The sequence below is a fragment of the Macrotis lagotis genome, chromosome 4 (genome assembly GCF_037893015.1).
Source record: "Macrotis lagotis isolate mMagLag1 chromosome 4, bilby.v1.9.chrom.fasta, whole genome shotgun sequence".
In the NCBI taxonomy this organism is placed as follows: Eukaryota; Metazoa; Chordata; class Mammalia; order Peramelemorphia; family Peramelidae; genus Macrotis; species Macrotis lagotis.
Genome location: NC_133661.1, coordinates 28,157,835 through 28,173,289, shown reverse-complemented (window position 1 = coordinate 28,173,289; position 15,455 = coordinate 28,157,835). Strand labels below are relative to the sequence as shown.

The 15,455-nt window shown below is 35.1% G+C and overlaps 1 protein-coding gene across 2 annotated transcripts in view; it reads left to right on the top strand.

The window, feature by feature from the left end:
* The window catches only part of LOC141520652 (catenin alpha-3-like), a 1,797,877-nt gene that overhangs the window by 1,400,955 nt on the left and 381,467 nt on the right, over positions 1–15,455 (top strand). For both annotated transcript variants that reach the window (XM_074232362.1, XM_074232363.1), the window contains exon 12: positions 958–1,158. In XM_074232362.1, coding sequence (XP_074088463.1) covers positions 958–1,158 — 201 coding nt within the window. The remainder of the gene's footprint in view (positions 1–957; positions 1,159–15,455) is intronic.

Genomic DNA, 15,455 nt, shown 5'->3' with positions numbered 1-15,455 from the left:
GTAAGTCACATGTACATTGTTCATTGTTTTATGAGAATCATATTTTTAAATGTTTTTATATTGTGAATTTTCCTATCAGTTACTTGAAATATACAATTGAAACAAGAAAACCATTCCACTAAAACAACTTTCAATTGTTATTTAAACGTACATATACATAATTTTAAATGAAAATAAAATATGTCCACTTTGTCACCTTCTGAATTTCCTTTGGTTTTCCATATTATATTCTTAATTGTATACTTAGTCACTTAACATCTTTGTATTTTACTTATTCCCTAAGACATATCCACTAGTTCACAGACCTGATAAAACATGTAATGGAAGAAGAACTTCCCATTCCAGGAGATTTCTTCATTGAAAATCATATATGTCCACTCGAATTGAATATTAAATAAATATGCCTTATTATAGTTTTTATTTATTCAGAAGGAGGAGTATTAAACAGAATCCTAGGAAACATTTAATCTTTTCCCTTTTTTAAAGTAAAAATTTAGTGATTTGTATCATCATTTTTCCCTTAATGAACTGATACTATATCTAGCTTTTGAGGGGAAAGGTAAGGGAATGTTTTATTATAATTTTATGAAAAAGATGGCAAGCAAGTAACTAATGAAAAAATGCAAAAATAATACTCAGATACATTTACAATCTATTCAAAACAGTACAGATAAACTATAAGAAGATTGAAAGAGGGTTATAATAAAAACATTTTCCTCTAGCAGTGAGGGGAGGGGAAAAGACCTACATTTATTGGCAGTTCTTGTTCTCTCTCTTTCTCTCTCTCTCTCTCTCTCTCTCTCATTGAATTTTCTCAACTTGTAATCGAGATCAAAAGAGATAACATATATAAAGCAATTTATAAATATTGTCTAAATGCTAGATCTCTTCAAGCTTGTGCAATTTAGTTGTAAAAATGCCTCCTCTGACTCCCACTTGTTTCCTTTGTGCTCACAGAGAGTCACATTCTGGAGGATGTCAACAAGTGTATCATAGCCCTAAGAGACCAGGATATGGATAATCTAGACCGTGCAGCTGGTGCGATCAAAGGACGGGCTGCAAGAGTTGCCCACATTGTTATGGGAGAAATGGACAGCTATGAGCCTGGGGCTTACACTGAAGGGGTGCTGAGGAACACTGGCTACCTCACCAACACTGGTAAGTCTTGCTTTTTGATTTTGGTTGATTTTCCTGACTCAACGTTCTTGTAAATATTTATCCAATAACCAAAGAAAAGTCTTCTGCAGCCTATGCTGATATAGGTGACACACTTAGAATACAGTGGCCTCTCCAGATCATGAGATGTAATGTATTTATAGAAATAAGAATATATTGACTCCTTGATAGGATGTATTGACTTCTATGCAATATCAATGATAATAGCTTTGCGGTTTCAAGGGACCTTAGAGGACATTTAGTCCAATCCTTTAACTTGACAATTGGCTAAACTGAGGCCAAGGGAGGCTGTGATTTTGGAATACTTCTAATTGAGAGGTAGTTATATTCTGTCAATCAAATCAAATTTCCCTCTGCAATTTTTAATATATAATTTCTAATTCTCCCCTCTGGGATCATGAAGAGAAAGTGAAGTCAAAAAGCATCCATTTGGTGCTTACTAAGAGTCTAACACTTTGATTAGGATTGAGCATATAAAGCAAGGCAAAAATAGTATCTTTTCTCAAGAAGGTTCCCAGTTTGAAAAGATTTTTGCAAGTAAGGCAGATTAGAGCTAACCCACAGAAGGTTAGCTAAGGAGGCACTAAGGAGGATGGCAATCTTCCCAACATCCTGCCATTCTTCTCTTTTCCAAGCTAGGCTCTGCAGTGCCTTTAGCAGACCCTCATTGGCATGAAGTTATGGCCCTTCGCTATCCTGATTATCATTATGCAAATCACCCATAGAGAACTGAACCCAGAAGTTGAGTTGAGGGCCAATCAAGGCCAAAGGCAACAGGCTCATTTGGCCCTTTCTTGGTTCTCTAGTCACCCCTCTTCATCCAACATTTGGGTACTATAGCTTTCTTGGCTATTGTTATACATGCTGGCTGGCTTTTCCAGTGAAGCTTCCTTTTTCTTTGACAGTCTCTAAATAGTTCAAGAGGGAAGAATATTCAAGAACAAAATAGGAGGCCTAGAATTTAGGCCTACCCTGACTATGACCTAATTGTTTGGACTGAAAGCCATTTCCCTTTATCAGGTCTGAATTTTGTCATTTGTATCATTGGGGTAGAGGGAATTAGTTAGTGTGACAAATACTATGGAGTGGCTTAAGATTCAGAATCCAGGTAACAACTTGGGTGGAATCTATATCTTTCCATGCTTTCAAAATAAAATTAATCAGCAAGCTCCCATTTGAAAATCTGTAACTACTCTAGCAGATTTGTTGTTTTTCTAAAGCTCAGGATTAGTTATCATCCTCACTTTCAAAAGTTCCTCATCATTAAAACTTCCCTTAGAAACTTCAGAAAGTTTTTCAAACCATAAGAAACTCTTCCCCCTCCGTTATATATTATATATAACTCTATCAATATGACTTTTATGAATCACCAAATTGAAATGTTTTATTTGCCAACACTTACATTTCTTGTAACATTATCAAATATAATCGGTTGATTTCCTAATTAATATGATATTACTGGGTTGATGATCTTTATTGATCCTTGTTTTTTTTTTTTGAAGTTTGAACTTTAAGATTTAAATCCTCAACCCACAAATCATATTTTTTCTTGTTTTCCTCCTCCTCCCCTTTCTGCTCTGTTGAGAATGTCTTACACTTGGCAGAAAAGTACTATATCTAATTAATTGATGCAATGGAGGAGTTGAGAATGAATGATTAACTTGTAGTCTGGCCTTGATGTTAATTAAGAGGAACATATAAAAATTAAATTCTCATGTATGGAACTGATCTAGATGAACTATGATATTAGTTAGGGGAGAAATAAGTCTGATCATGGTTTTGTCCTTCTTCTGGTCCTTTGATGGAAGGAGCAAGCCACAATGGTCGTTACACATTTTTCTCATCGCCTGTGTCTTAAAATCTTTTTCCCCCAAAATAAGGAAACCTCCATGGAAACCAAAAGAAGAGGTAAATGCAGGTGTTATATGTGATTTTTGATTATGTCCAACCATCTACATATCTGGTCCATAATCCTCTTCTCTTAATATATTAGCCCCTTCCTTTCATTTCTGTTATCAGGAAAGGATATAAAGTTGGCATTTTGAGTCCTTCAGATCCTAATTAGGCACAGTCTCATCTTCCTTCACTCGTCTTCCTCACATAGTGAAATCTGCAATCTGTCATCTTTATTAGTATCTTGATATGTGACATTTTTCTTTCACATAATATTGTATATATCAAGGGCTCCTTTTCCCCAGATGTCACTCTTTACATGAATCTTGTCTCTTCTTATGTGTTAGTACCTCAGTGCTGTGAGGTATGGTCGAGTTGAGTCAAACAAAAGTAAGAACATATGCTGAATTTGAAAAGCACAGATTAACAATATTTATATTTTACTGCAGTTTCATTTTTTTGCTAAATATTTCCCAATTCTATTTTAATATGATTTAGACTGCTTGAAGTACTTTTGTTGGCTGCATGTGATCATTAGGTCAAGAGTTCAACACTTGATATGATGGGAAAAGGGAGGCCTTAGAGGCAAGGGGTGTGTGTGTGTGTGTGTGTGTGTGTGTGTGTGTGTGTGTGTATTTTGCATCTTAATAACTATATAACTTGGGAAATAACCTTTCAGTACTTCAGACAGTATACTAAGTAAAAGTTTAAGTTACTTGCTGGTTATCTTTTTGATGGAATCCAATATAATCTCTATCATACAGAAATCCTAGACTTTTCTTTTTTAATTTTAAAATTTATTTCCATCCATTTGTACAGGCATATTTCCAAGTTACAAAATTTCTCTCCACCCTCCTTTTCCGCTCCCTCTCGTCAGCAGGAAAAAGTCAGGTTTCCATTTTACCTGCATATTTTATTAAACATATTTACAAATTAGTAAATTTTTGACATGAAGAACTAGAATTAAGGGAAAGAGATGCATAAGAGATAATTTTTAGAAAGTGTTCATCAGATTTGTAAGCATTTTTTCTGTGTGTTTTGTTTGGTTTTGCTTTTCTTCCTCTGGTTGGGGATGATATAGCCCAGAACCAGTCAAATACAGTTGTCCTTGCTTTCTGGACTGTCTAGAGGAGCTGCTTCAAAGTTCTTCATCTCATAATACTGACGTGTACATCACTGTTCTCTTGGTTCTACTCCTTTCATTCAGCATCAGATCCCATAAGTCATTCCATGCTTCTCTAGTATCCCACCATTTAAGATGGTTTCTTATAGGACAATAATATTCTATTCATGTTCCATAATCCATTTAGCCATTCCCCTATGGATGTGCATCCCCTCAATTTCCAATTCTTTGCCACTGCAAAAAAGAGGTTCTGTGATTGTTTTGGAACATGTAGGACTTTTCCCATTTCTTTACAATTTTTCTGCATATAGATCTAGAATTGTAATTGCTGGGTCAAAGGGTATGAACAGTTTTATTACACTTTCAGCATAGTTCCATATTGCTCTGATCCTAGACTTTTAAATTGATGTAGCCTTAGAAATAACCTAGGCCAAAATTTCTATCCAGTTCTAGAATGATCTTTGCAAAATCCAGGGAATTGATCATCCAACCTCTCATTGACCACCTAGGAGCTTAAGAAGAAAGCACTATAGAGTTAAACTGATTCACCAAGAGGTTGAAATGGGGAAAAGAGAAGAGAGAGTCAAGTACAGGGATGTTATACTGGGAAAGAAATGAGGGGTTATGGAATTAGCTCTCAAATCCATCACTCTGGTATAGGCAGTCTTTGAGTCATACCTTAACTATTAAAATCGTCTGTGAATTGTCTTCCTCAAGTCTCTTTCCACTCTAGTCCAACCATTAATCAACTCTCAAAATGATCTTTTAAAAAAAACCATGGCTATCCCTTCTATTTTAAGAAAAAACAAAATCTCCCAACCTATTTGTCTTATGAAAATTCATTAAAAAGTAAGTTGGCACACATTTCTCATGGAGGAACAGTCCGTGGAATATCATATAGAATTAATAAATGTTTGATTGGCAGAATGATTGAATGACTGAGAGGTGCAATTTCAAAAAGTTGGAGGGGCTCAGATTTGGACCAGAAAGGCAGAGCTATTTCAGGAGACAAGATTTGTGAAGTATTGAGAGAGTTAACCAACTCTTTTAAGATTTTACTTACTTAAGATTCTACTTTTCTATGTCTCTAATATTACATTGAGGTTATATGCATTCCAAGGTTCATTATGAGTGGTGAGGATTTAATTTCTTATATATCCCTAAATACTAATATACATAGACATATATCTGTATACAGATATATACAGATATATCTGTATACATATAAATAACTAATACAAATAAATTGTTTAATTAATTTATTTTTATTGTCATCCATTTGTACATGCATATTAAGAAGTTACAAAATTTCCCTCCACCCTTCCTTCGCACCCCTCTCCCCTCATTAGGGAGTTGTTAGGTTACATATTTTGTTAAACATATTTACAAATGAGTAATTTTTGGCATGAGGAATTAGGATTAAGGGAAAGAGATACAAAAGAGATCATTTTTATAACATTTTCATCAGATTCACTAGGGGTGTTTTTTTAAGGTCTGTTTTGTTTTGTTTTGTCTTTCTTCCTCTGGTTGGGGATAACAGACCATTACCAGTCTGATACAATTGTCCTAGCTCTCTGGATTGTAGAGAGGAGTTGCTTCCATCAAGGTTGTTCAATACAAATAAATTAAATATAACGTTATCTCTATGTTTTGTCTCTCTGTGTGTGTGTGATCATGTGATCTGTAGTATTGCTTTAGGTTGCTATTTCAATAGATTTATTCACCGTCTATGTGTAGAAACTTATTTAAAATAAAATAAGAATGCAACAAATTTGAAATAATAACTTTGTAAATTTAAGTTACCAAGAGTATTTTCAACACTTACTCTTTGCCAGGTACTAGAATAGTACTACCAGTACTACCTACTAGTGCTACCTACTAGTACTACCTAATAGTACTACCTAATAGTACTACCTAATAGTGCTACCAGTACTACCTACTACCAGGAAGACAACTTATCCAAAGAAAGGTGAAGATCTGGGTAGAGGATGGGCTTAAGACGGAACATTCATGGGTTCATTGTAGAGAAGGAAACCCAGAGAGTCAAAAATGTAGACCAAAGGAAAATGGAGAGACAAAGTTTATCTAGATGCTTCATTTATATGAAGGTCCTGAGAGCAACTGACGAGTTAGAGGAAGAGAGATTGCTGGGTGAAGGAACCTTCCAGGATGGAAAGGCACTAGGGAAAGGGAAAAAAAAAACATCATTTATTTTCAGGTACTGTGCTAATAGATAATGTTATAAATATAAAATCTAGACATCTACTACCCTTAAAGAAAACAACATCCTTGATAAAGTTGAAAGTAGGGAAGGAGGAAAGGGATAGGAGAACATGAAGTTGTCTGGTATAGGGATATAGTTTTGAAATCTAGAATTTCAGAAGCATTTCCAAAAGAAAATTGAGAGCCATTTTTTGTTTACTTTCACAAAATGGAGACCGCAAGTATTACAAGCATTTATGGGAGAAAAGGGAGGTTCAACCAATGAATATTGTAGGATCAGAAATTCACAGGAGGATAGCAATTCACTCTTCAATAAAAAAAAAAAACTATTGGTAAAATTGAAAAATAGTATGACAGAAACTTGGATTAGACTAACATCACACCTTATACACCAATATAAGATCACCATGGGTGCAGGATTTAGTCATAAAAGACAATATTGTAAGCAAACTAAGAGAACAAGGAGTAGTTTACCTGTCAGATCTATGGACAGGGGAGTAATTTATGACAAAGGAAGAGATAGGGAGCATCATAAAAAACAAACTGGATAATTTTGATTACATTAAATTAAAAAACTTTGGCACAAATAAAACCACTCTAACCAAGATCAAAAGAAATGTAGCAAATTGCAAAACAATTTTTACAACTAGTGTTTCTAACAGAGGACTCATTTCTAAAAAATATGGAGAACTGAGTTAAAAAAAAAGCTGTTCCCCAACTGACAAGTGGTCATAGGATGTGCAAAGGCATTTACACACAGAACAGGAAAGTATAACTCTCTATAGTCATATGAAAAATTGCTCTAAATCATTAATGATTAGAGAAATGCAAATTAAAGCATCTCTGAGGTACCACCTCACATCTCTTAGATTGGCCAATATGGGAAAGGACAATGATCAATATTGGAAGTAATGTGGGAAATCGGGGACTCTAATGCATTTTTGGTGGAACTGTGACCTGATTCAACCTTTCTGGAGAGCAATTTGGAATTATGCCAAAGATCAACAAAACTGAGCATACCCTTTGATCCAGAAATACCACTACTGAGTCTGTAAACTGAGGAGATGATGAAAAGGGGTAAAAACATCACATGTACAAAAATATTCCTAGCAGCTCTGTTTGTAGTGACAAAGAATTGGAAATGGAGGGCATGTTCATTAATTGGGGAATGGCTGATCAAATTGTTCTATATCTATGCTATGGAACACTATTGTTCTATTAAAAACCAGGAGGGATGGGCATTCAGGGAAGCCTGGAAGGATTTGCATTAATTGATGTCGAGTAAGATGAGCAGAACCAGAAGAACATTGTACACTTTAACAGCATCATGAGATGATGATCAAACTTAATGGACTTGCTCATTCCCTCAGTGCAACAATCAAGTACAATTTTAGACCATCTGGGACAGAGAATCCCATCTGTATCCAGAGAAAGACCTGGAAAATTTAAACAAAGACCAAAGATTATTACCTTCAATTTTTTAAAAAAGTCATCTTATGTACTACATAATTTTCCTGTCCCTAATATTTTATTTCCCCCTCAAGGATACATTTTATTTTCCTTCAACACATTCAATTTTGATCAATTCATAGCATGGAAACAATGTAAAGATGATCAGATTGTCTTCTTGTGGGGGGAGGGGGAACTACTATTATATATAATTGGAAAACAAAATATTTATAAAAAAATAAATTCACAAGAGTACTGGCATATCCTATGGTAAAGAGAACCCAGAGACTAAAAGAAAGTACAGGATTACATAGAAGCAGAGATTATGAAGTCTAGAAAGTCAGAAGTAATGGCAAAAGGAAAATGTCAGAAAGAAAAGTTGAAGGAATTTTTTTGAGTGACCAGTGAGGGAAAAAAGTCTGAAAAAACCATCATAGAACTCAGATAAGAAGGAAGTGACAAACATAGATGACATTCATCCTTCCTTGAAATGGAAGTCAGTGACACAATAAAATTTCCAAAGACAGAGATCTGACCTTGATTACTCAACTTTTTAGTTGAGTATTACTCATAGATAGATGTCTCTTCACATGAACATTTCAGAGCTCTGTAAATATAGGTGTGTTTTGGGACCTTCCCTGACACATTTTAGGCAACCTTGGTTGGTGGACATTTTAATAAATGACATTTTAATGAGGAACATAGGTTCTCAAATCTGCCATTACTTCGTTATTATGGGGAAAGGCTAGGATCCAATTGCATGTAGCAATCTTTGTAGAAAAAAAATCTCCATTTTCCCTGACTTAGTTTCCCCTTTGTAGACCATATTACAACCAAGTTTGAAGAAGGAAAAAATCAAGAACCCAAGAATATATACCTGAGGGAACACCTAACTTAGTCTGGCTTCTGTTTAAAGGTGACAGGAGCAGAATTCTACTCCAAAGCTAATAAAGGAACAGAAATTCTGTGTCTGTGTGTCTGTGTGTGTGTGTGTGTGTGTGTGTGTGTGTGTGTGTGTGTGTGTGTGTATTGGAGGACTGGGAGTGGGGGTGAGACTGAAATTAATTACTTTATCTTGTTTTGACCTTCAGAAGAACCTTCTGTCCTAGAGAAATAGGTTCTGAAAAACTGATGGGATTCTTAGAAAATATTGGCAATAAATAATATAATCTAATATTAATTTTCTTCATTTATAGGAACTGACAAATGAAAGGAAGGGGCCCAAGTGGTAGAGGGTTTGCTATTTGAGAAGTTTTCTAAGTAAGGGTAGAGACACAAGTAGGGGAGTCAGAAATAGTTTCTAGAGAATAATTAAGGAGGGTTAGTTTGGAGTGGCAGAGAGGTAGGAAAAAATCAGTAGAGTCAACTTATATGTGATTCAGTATCTGATTATCATTGCACCTTATAAATAGTAAATGCTATTAAATATGTTTACAATTCTTCACATGAGAGTGTCTCTTATAGACTTCTGTCCTCTTCTTTAGTCTGTGATCTTTGTATTTCTCTGTTTCTCTGACTCTATCTTTCCCATTGGTGTTCTTAAATGACCCCATGTTATACTAGAATTTGAATTTGAATAATTTTTAACCAAAACTGCAACAAAACACATTATAATCACAATTTGATGATACTACCTTCTTTTTTTAATTCCTCTGTATTATTATTCCTTGAGAGTGATGGTAGGAGAATGTTAAAAAATGCCTTAGGCAATAACATCATTAACTAATTTCGAACCAGTTCTCATTAATAGCAACTGCCCCCAAGTAAATTGATGATCTCAGATACCCTGAGTCCTTCCACCCATCACAAATCAAGACTGTTTTCTTTCTTTGAGGACAAGCCTGCCTTGAACTAAACTCAGATGCCTAAGTCCAAAGAGTCCCACAAGCTCCCTCCACAGGTCACTAAGGGGTAGGAGCAACATCTCCTGGAGGGAAATCCCCCACATCACTCGGCCCTACTTTGGCTATCCCAGCTGTGGAATGGTTCAGTCTAATATAGCAAAAATGTATTTCAGTTAAATGGTGACAAGTGGCTGGAGCTCAGATCACCAGTCTAAAATGCCTCTGCCACTGGTCCTTCTCAGTTGATGCTAATTGCTTCCAATGGGGTTAGGAATTGGGGAGAAGATGCCTCAGGTGCAGGGCCTGAGGGATGGCCACAGTTCACCTGTCTGTGTTCCTGCTGTGTGACAGCCAGTTCCTACTGCTTGTGATTGGAGCCTTGGTTTAAATTCCTTATTGCTGAGACCCATCAGAAGCCAAGTCTTAGAGCATAGAGGATCTTTTCTCTACTCAGTAATTTCACAAAACTTATATTAATCTTTGTGTGAGTTATGCCCTGAAATGCCCATTCTATAAACCCAGAATAAATTCTGCTTACTCTGTACAAGCAGTGACTTAGAAACCATTTCTACATAACATATAACTTTCCAAACTTGTCAGTTTAGTTTCTCAGACAGATTCTTCTCTATTTGCCATTTTAATAATACTTCTTTTTTGGGGGCTAGATTTCTAGCTTGTAAGAACACTAATTTCAATCTTTTCCTGATACAGGTTCCCTTGAAATACGATAAATATTTGCTTATTGAAGGGAATTCTAATCAAAGTATTAAATGAAAACATTAATTTGTGTGATCTAAAAAAATTGATCATAACTTGTCCCTTGTCAACCTTCCAACTAGAGTGTTTCTTACACAGTGAAAATGATTTCGAATTTTTATTCCCAAAACAAATAAAAAACATTTTTTTGTAATTATCTACTTCATACCATGGAAGTATTACCTAATAAATAAGCATTGGTTACTAAGGAAAAGGTAAATTCATATTTGAAATGATCAGAACTGACATATTTTCTCTTTACTAATGTGAAAATGTTGCATTTAGTTTCTAAGTACAATACCTACAATTTGGAGGTCTTATCCCATTTCTCAAAAATGTGTTAATAGCAAACCACTTAAGAAATGTTCTGATATGGAACCTGCATTATCTCTGCAAAATATACCTTGTGGTATTGTGGATAATTCAAACCAAGCCACACTTATATAAATCACAAAGAACCTTTTGGAAAATAACACCTTTGATTTTAATCAGACTTTAGGGCTCATTAATTCATTTTCAAAGTTTGGTTATCTGCCAAGAGTAATCACAACATTGGGCCGTATCACATTTTCGGAATGTTGATAGTTCCTAAGCTCAAATGTCTGGTCTCACAGAAGTCTCACATAATATCTCATTCTCTCTAATGTGGGCCAAAATTGATAGTTTCATAATATGAAACTTTATTCTAAATTCTACCCCATTACCCATTTGGGTATGTCTTTCAGATTTTAGACATGATAACCATCAAAAAGGTACATTGCTTTTGACAACTCATGTAGACTATATGACATTGTGTACATGGTAAGACTTCCTTGTCTCAGACTTGAGGAAGAGTCTAATACAGACAAACTGATACAGACTAGCTATCTTATGGCTTCCTTGCACTTGAACCTGTTTCTTCCTGACTTCATATCTACCCTGCCATTGATGATGATGAGGAGGAGGATGATTGTCCTTCATTCTCCAAGAGGATCAAGGCTTCAGGGGAGACGATGCCATGACAGACATGTGAATTAGATTTGAGCAAGGGGGTGCTCTGCTCAGTCAACACCCTCCCATTTTCCTCCAGAGTTCTGGAGGAATGGAGTTCCTCCAATGGCCAGATATGAATCAGGACAATTGGAGATGGCCCTGAATGTTTGGCAATCAGAGCTAAATCACTGGCCCAGGATTACATAGCTCTTAAGTGTTGTGTCTGAAACAAGTTTTGAACTCCCATCTTTTAGATTCCAAGTCGAGTGCTTTATCCACTGGGCCACCTAAGTGCCCTACTCTGCCATCAATATTACTATTATTATTAGTTTTATTTTGTGAATACTCCAAAAGGCATCAGATTTTGTGACCTAATGGATGCTGGTATACTATTGAATCACTCACTTTCTGCCTTCCAATTTTATTGGACCACAGTACACCAAAATTCCTTCAAATAATTTCGGGACTTGTTAGGGCTAGGATTATTTAAAACTATAAAAACAAAATAATCTCATGTGAAAGAGCCCTGAATTGAGAGAATGGGAATCTGGCTTTGAAATCAGACTCTGCAACTTTCCCCCTTATGTTCCCTATGTGGAACATAAACCCAAAGTTTTATGGTCCTCAGCCTCTTCATCTCTAATATGAAAGATATGTCTGGATATTTCTTTCTGCTCCAAAACTAGGATCTTTGTATCTTATCGCCTGATGATGAATCTGTGCTATGTTATAGAAATGACTTTGTGACCTTGAATAAGTCCCTAGACTCAGGGACTAAGTCCCACCTTGTATCAAATGTCAAGTACAATGGTTCAGAGATTCTTGACTTTGATGTGCCATGGAATTTTTGGGCCATTTGCTATTAAATATCGAACATAAATTACATGAAATTACAAAGAACTCAAGTATAGTGAAATATGGTCATCTATTTATTACATGTACACACACATATATATATATATAAGCACATTTGTGTGAATTTTATTCTATTATTTAAGGTTCACAGACCTCATATTAAAAACATTTGAACTATCTTATTCCTAATAGGCCACAACACTCTTCATTATAGATCAAAATACAATTGTAAAATATTTAACAAAATAAAAATATAATATATATATATATATATATATATATATATATATATATATATATATAATGTTTTTATGAAGTTTTCTAAATCAAAATGTATCTCCTTGGAATAATGGACAGTTAATTAATACCCCCCCCCCCAAATTAAGTATTTAACCAGGTGAGAGATGACCTATCTGACATGACAATTGACTTTATGTATTTGAAGGGCTATCATATGGACTATGCATTAGCTTTATTTTCCTTGGCCCTGGAAGACAGACTTAGGAACACTGAGTTGAAGACAATGGGGGTGAATTCAGGCTTGATATAAGCTCTAACTATCGGAGCAGTCTAAAAGTGTTGTGGACCTACCTTCACAGGCAATAGATTTCCCTTCAGTGGGGTCCCTTACGCAGATACTAGTCAATCATATCTCAGCTATAAAGAATTGGAGCTTCCTGTATAGCTATAGATTTGAATTGAAGCCCTCTGAGGTCTCTTCCAACTCTTATTTTGCAATTCTACAAGAAAGGAAGCAAGAGTACTTTCTGAAATGGTTATTTCTTCCTTTCCACCCTATGTTCCATTAGCCTTGCTCCTGGCAGTGTTATCTGTCTGCCATTTCTACCATCTACACAATGACATCAATTTGTCTTCTGAGGACCAGTATTCAGTTCATATTTAGCTGAATGTTTCTAGCTTTGCTGAGGAATGAGATTAAGTCCCCTGTCTTTCCTTATCTCGTTCAGCATCCTCCAAGAAAATGTAAAAGAAAAAAATGCCCTGACTATATCCAAAAATATTTTAAATGTGGCTACCAGCCTGTAAAATTAAATGTTGCCCAGTAGGAAAATTTCTTTGCCATTATATCTGGAAAGTTAGAAGAAAAAATAGGTGATTACATTGACAGTGCCAGTTTAAACCTTCAGCTTAGATTTTCAGTGGAGTGGGGCTTCCTCCTTACCAGTTCTTTTTAATATTTCTAGTACCCTTAGCACCTTTATACCTTCAGGAATAAAAATACAGTAGATTTTACTTGTGTTTCAACATTTCTGAATCGATAGCCTGAAAATCCTGGTTACTATATGGTCTCCTTCTTTTGCAAGGGATAGGAGGGGGGAGCAAAATTGATGCTTGGTGAAAATATGAGATGAAATTGTCCTGGGGCTGACTCAGTATGTATGGTAATCTTTAATATGCTCTTGGTTACAGCTTTCACACCATTTTAAGGTTTTGGAGTTAGAAGCCAAGGCAAGATTATAAGGCAAAATGGGACTTTTCCAAGACTCTCTAGGCGTGAAGATGCTTGCAAGTGAGAGATCATCATTTCCAAAAGTCAGAATTATGGTAGTTTCATCTTGTCAGCATTTACTGTAAGATTAGGGTCTTGTGAATTAGGTAAAAAACTTTTTTATATATGTTTGTGGAGCATGTACTGTCCTGGGGAAGAATGCAAATTGAATTAAGATACTTGCCTTCATAGAACTTCTACTCTAAAAACAAATATACTATCTCCAAAACTAGCTATAATAGAAAATAATGCAGGGGAGTAGAATGATTAATGAATTTGGAATCAGAGGACCTGGATATAAATCCTGGCCTTGATACTTTACCTGTGTAACTTTGCACAAGTTACTTAATATATTTGGACCTTATTTTTTTCAACTGTAAACTAAATTGATTAGATTACTTCAAATATTCATTTTTAGGAAAATATGATTTTATGATTCAGTAAATAATCTTAATAATAGATAATAATATAGTGTTTTTATTTCTCACAAAGTCCTACATATTTGTTTCTCACAACAATAGCATTAAAATATGTTATTGTCAACTCCATTTTTAGATGTCAAAACTGAGCCTCAAAGGGATGAGATAACTTTTCAAGAGTTGGGAACTTTTTGACTTCCAAATTCAATGTTCCATATTCTGTGCTATGCAAAAGGGAGTTATAATTCTCCTTCCCTTCCTTCTTCCTAGGCAAAATGGTCATCAATTATTATTAGATCCAAGCACGTGCTCATGGATTATCTAATATAGAGATGAGGTTGTAAAGATTAGGTAGGTATTTCACAAATATGTATAAAGGTAACCATGTATGACTATGTGAAATAGATCTGAGAATCAAAAATAGTTAGCATTTATGTACTATTTGAAGGTTTGCAAAGCTTTTCATACATATAATTCCATTGGTCTGTGATATTATTATATTATAATTCGTATCTTGTAGATGAGTAAGTAATGAGTTAAGTAATGGCTTGTTCAGAATCGTGTGATTAATAAATATCTAAGGAAAGATTTGAACTAAGCTCTTCTTATCTCCAACAGTAGCATACAAGCAGATGCAAAGTCAGAAAAAAGGGGGAAGCAAAAGACAGACATGAGAGTAGTCCAGTTTGCCTTACAGATAAAATATGCAGTTCAGAGATAAGGGCAGCAAGGTGGGATGGCAACATATTGGGGATGGCCTTGAATCCCTGCCTAAGATATTTCTATTTTAATGCAAGTGATACTAGAACTCAAGGGTTCTGAGGTGTGTAAAATCTATGTGTAAGGTAAATTGGTCTGACAATGATATAATAAAAGGATGAATAAGAGGATGGGGATCGAGGGGAATAGGAAGATGGGTTAGAAGTCTTGCTAGAGAACAATGATAATTGGTTACAGAATCATAATGGGGTGCCTAAATCCTCAAATTACAGGAATTGAAACTATAAGGTTTAGTAACTTTTTGAATCTTTCCACTGTCTCCTTTCCTTTATCAAGTGAAAATACCAAGACTTCAAAGAAGAATGATCATTGACTAAACAAGTGAAATAAAATATCAGTTAGTTTCAGAATTAAACTATTGCCAGACTAGTATTAAATACCTGTTACATGTCAGACTCTGTACTATTGTACTATGCTGGATACAAAAATAAAACAAAATAACCTCTTCCCTTAAG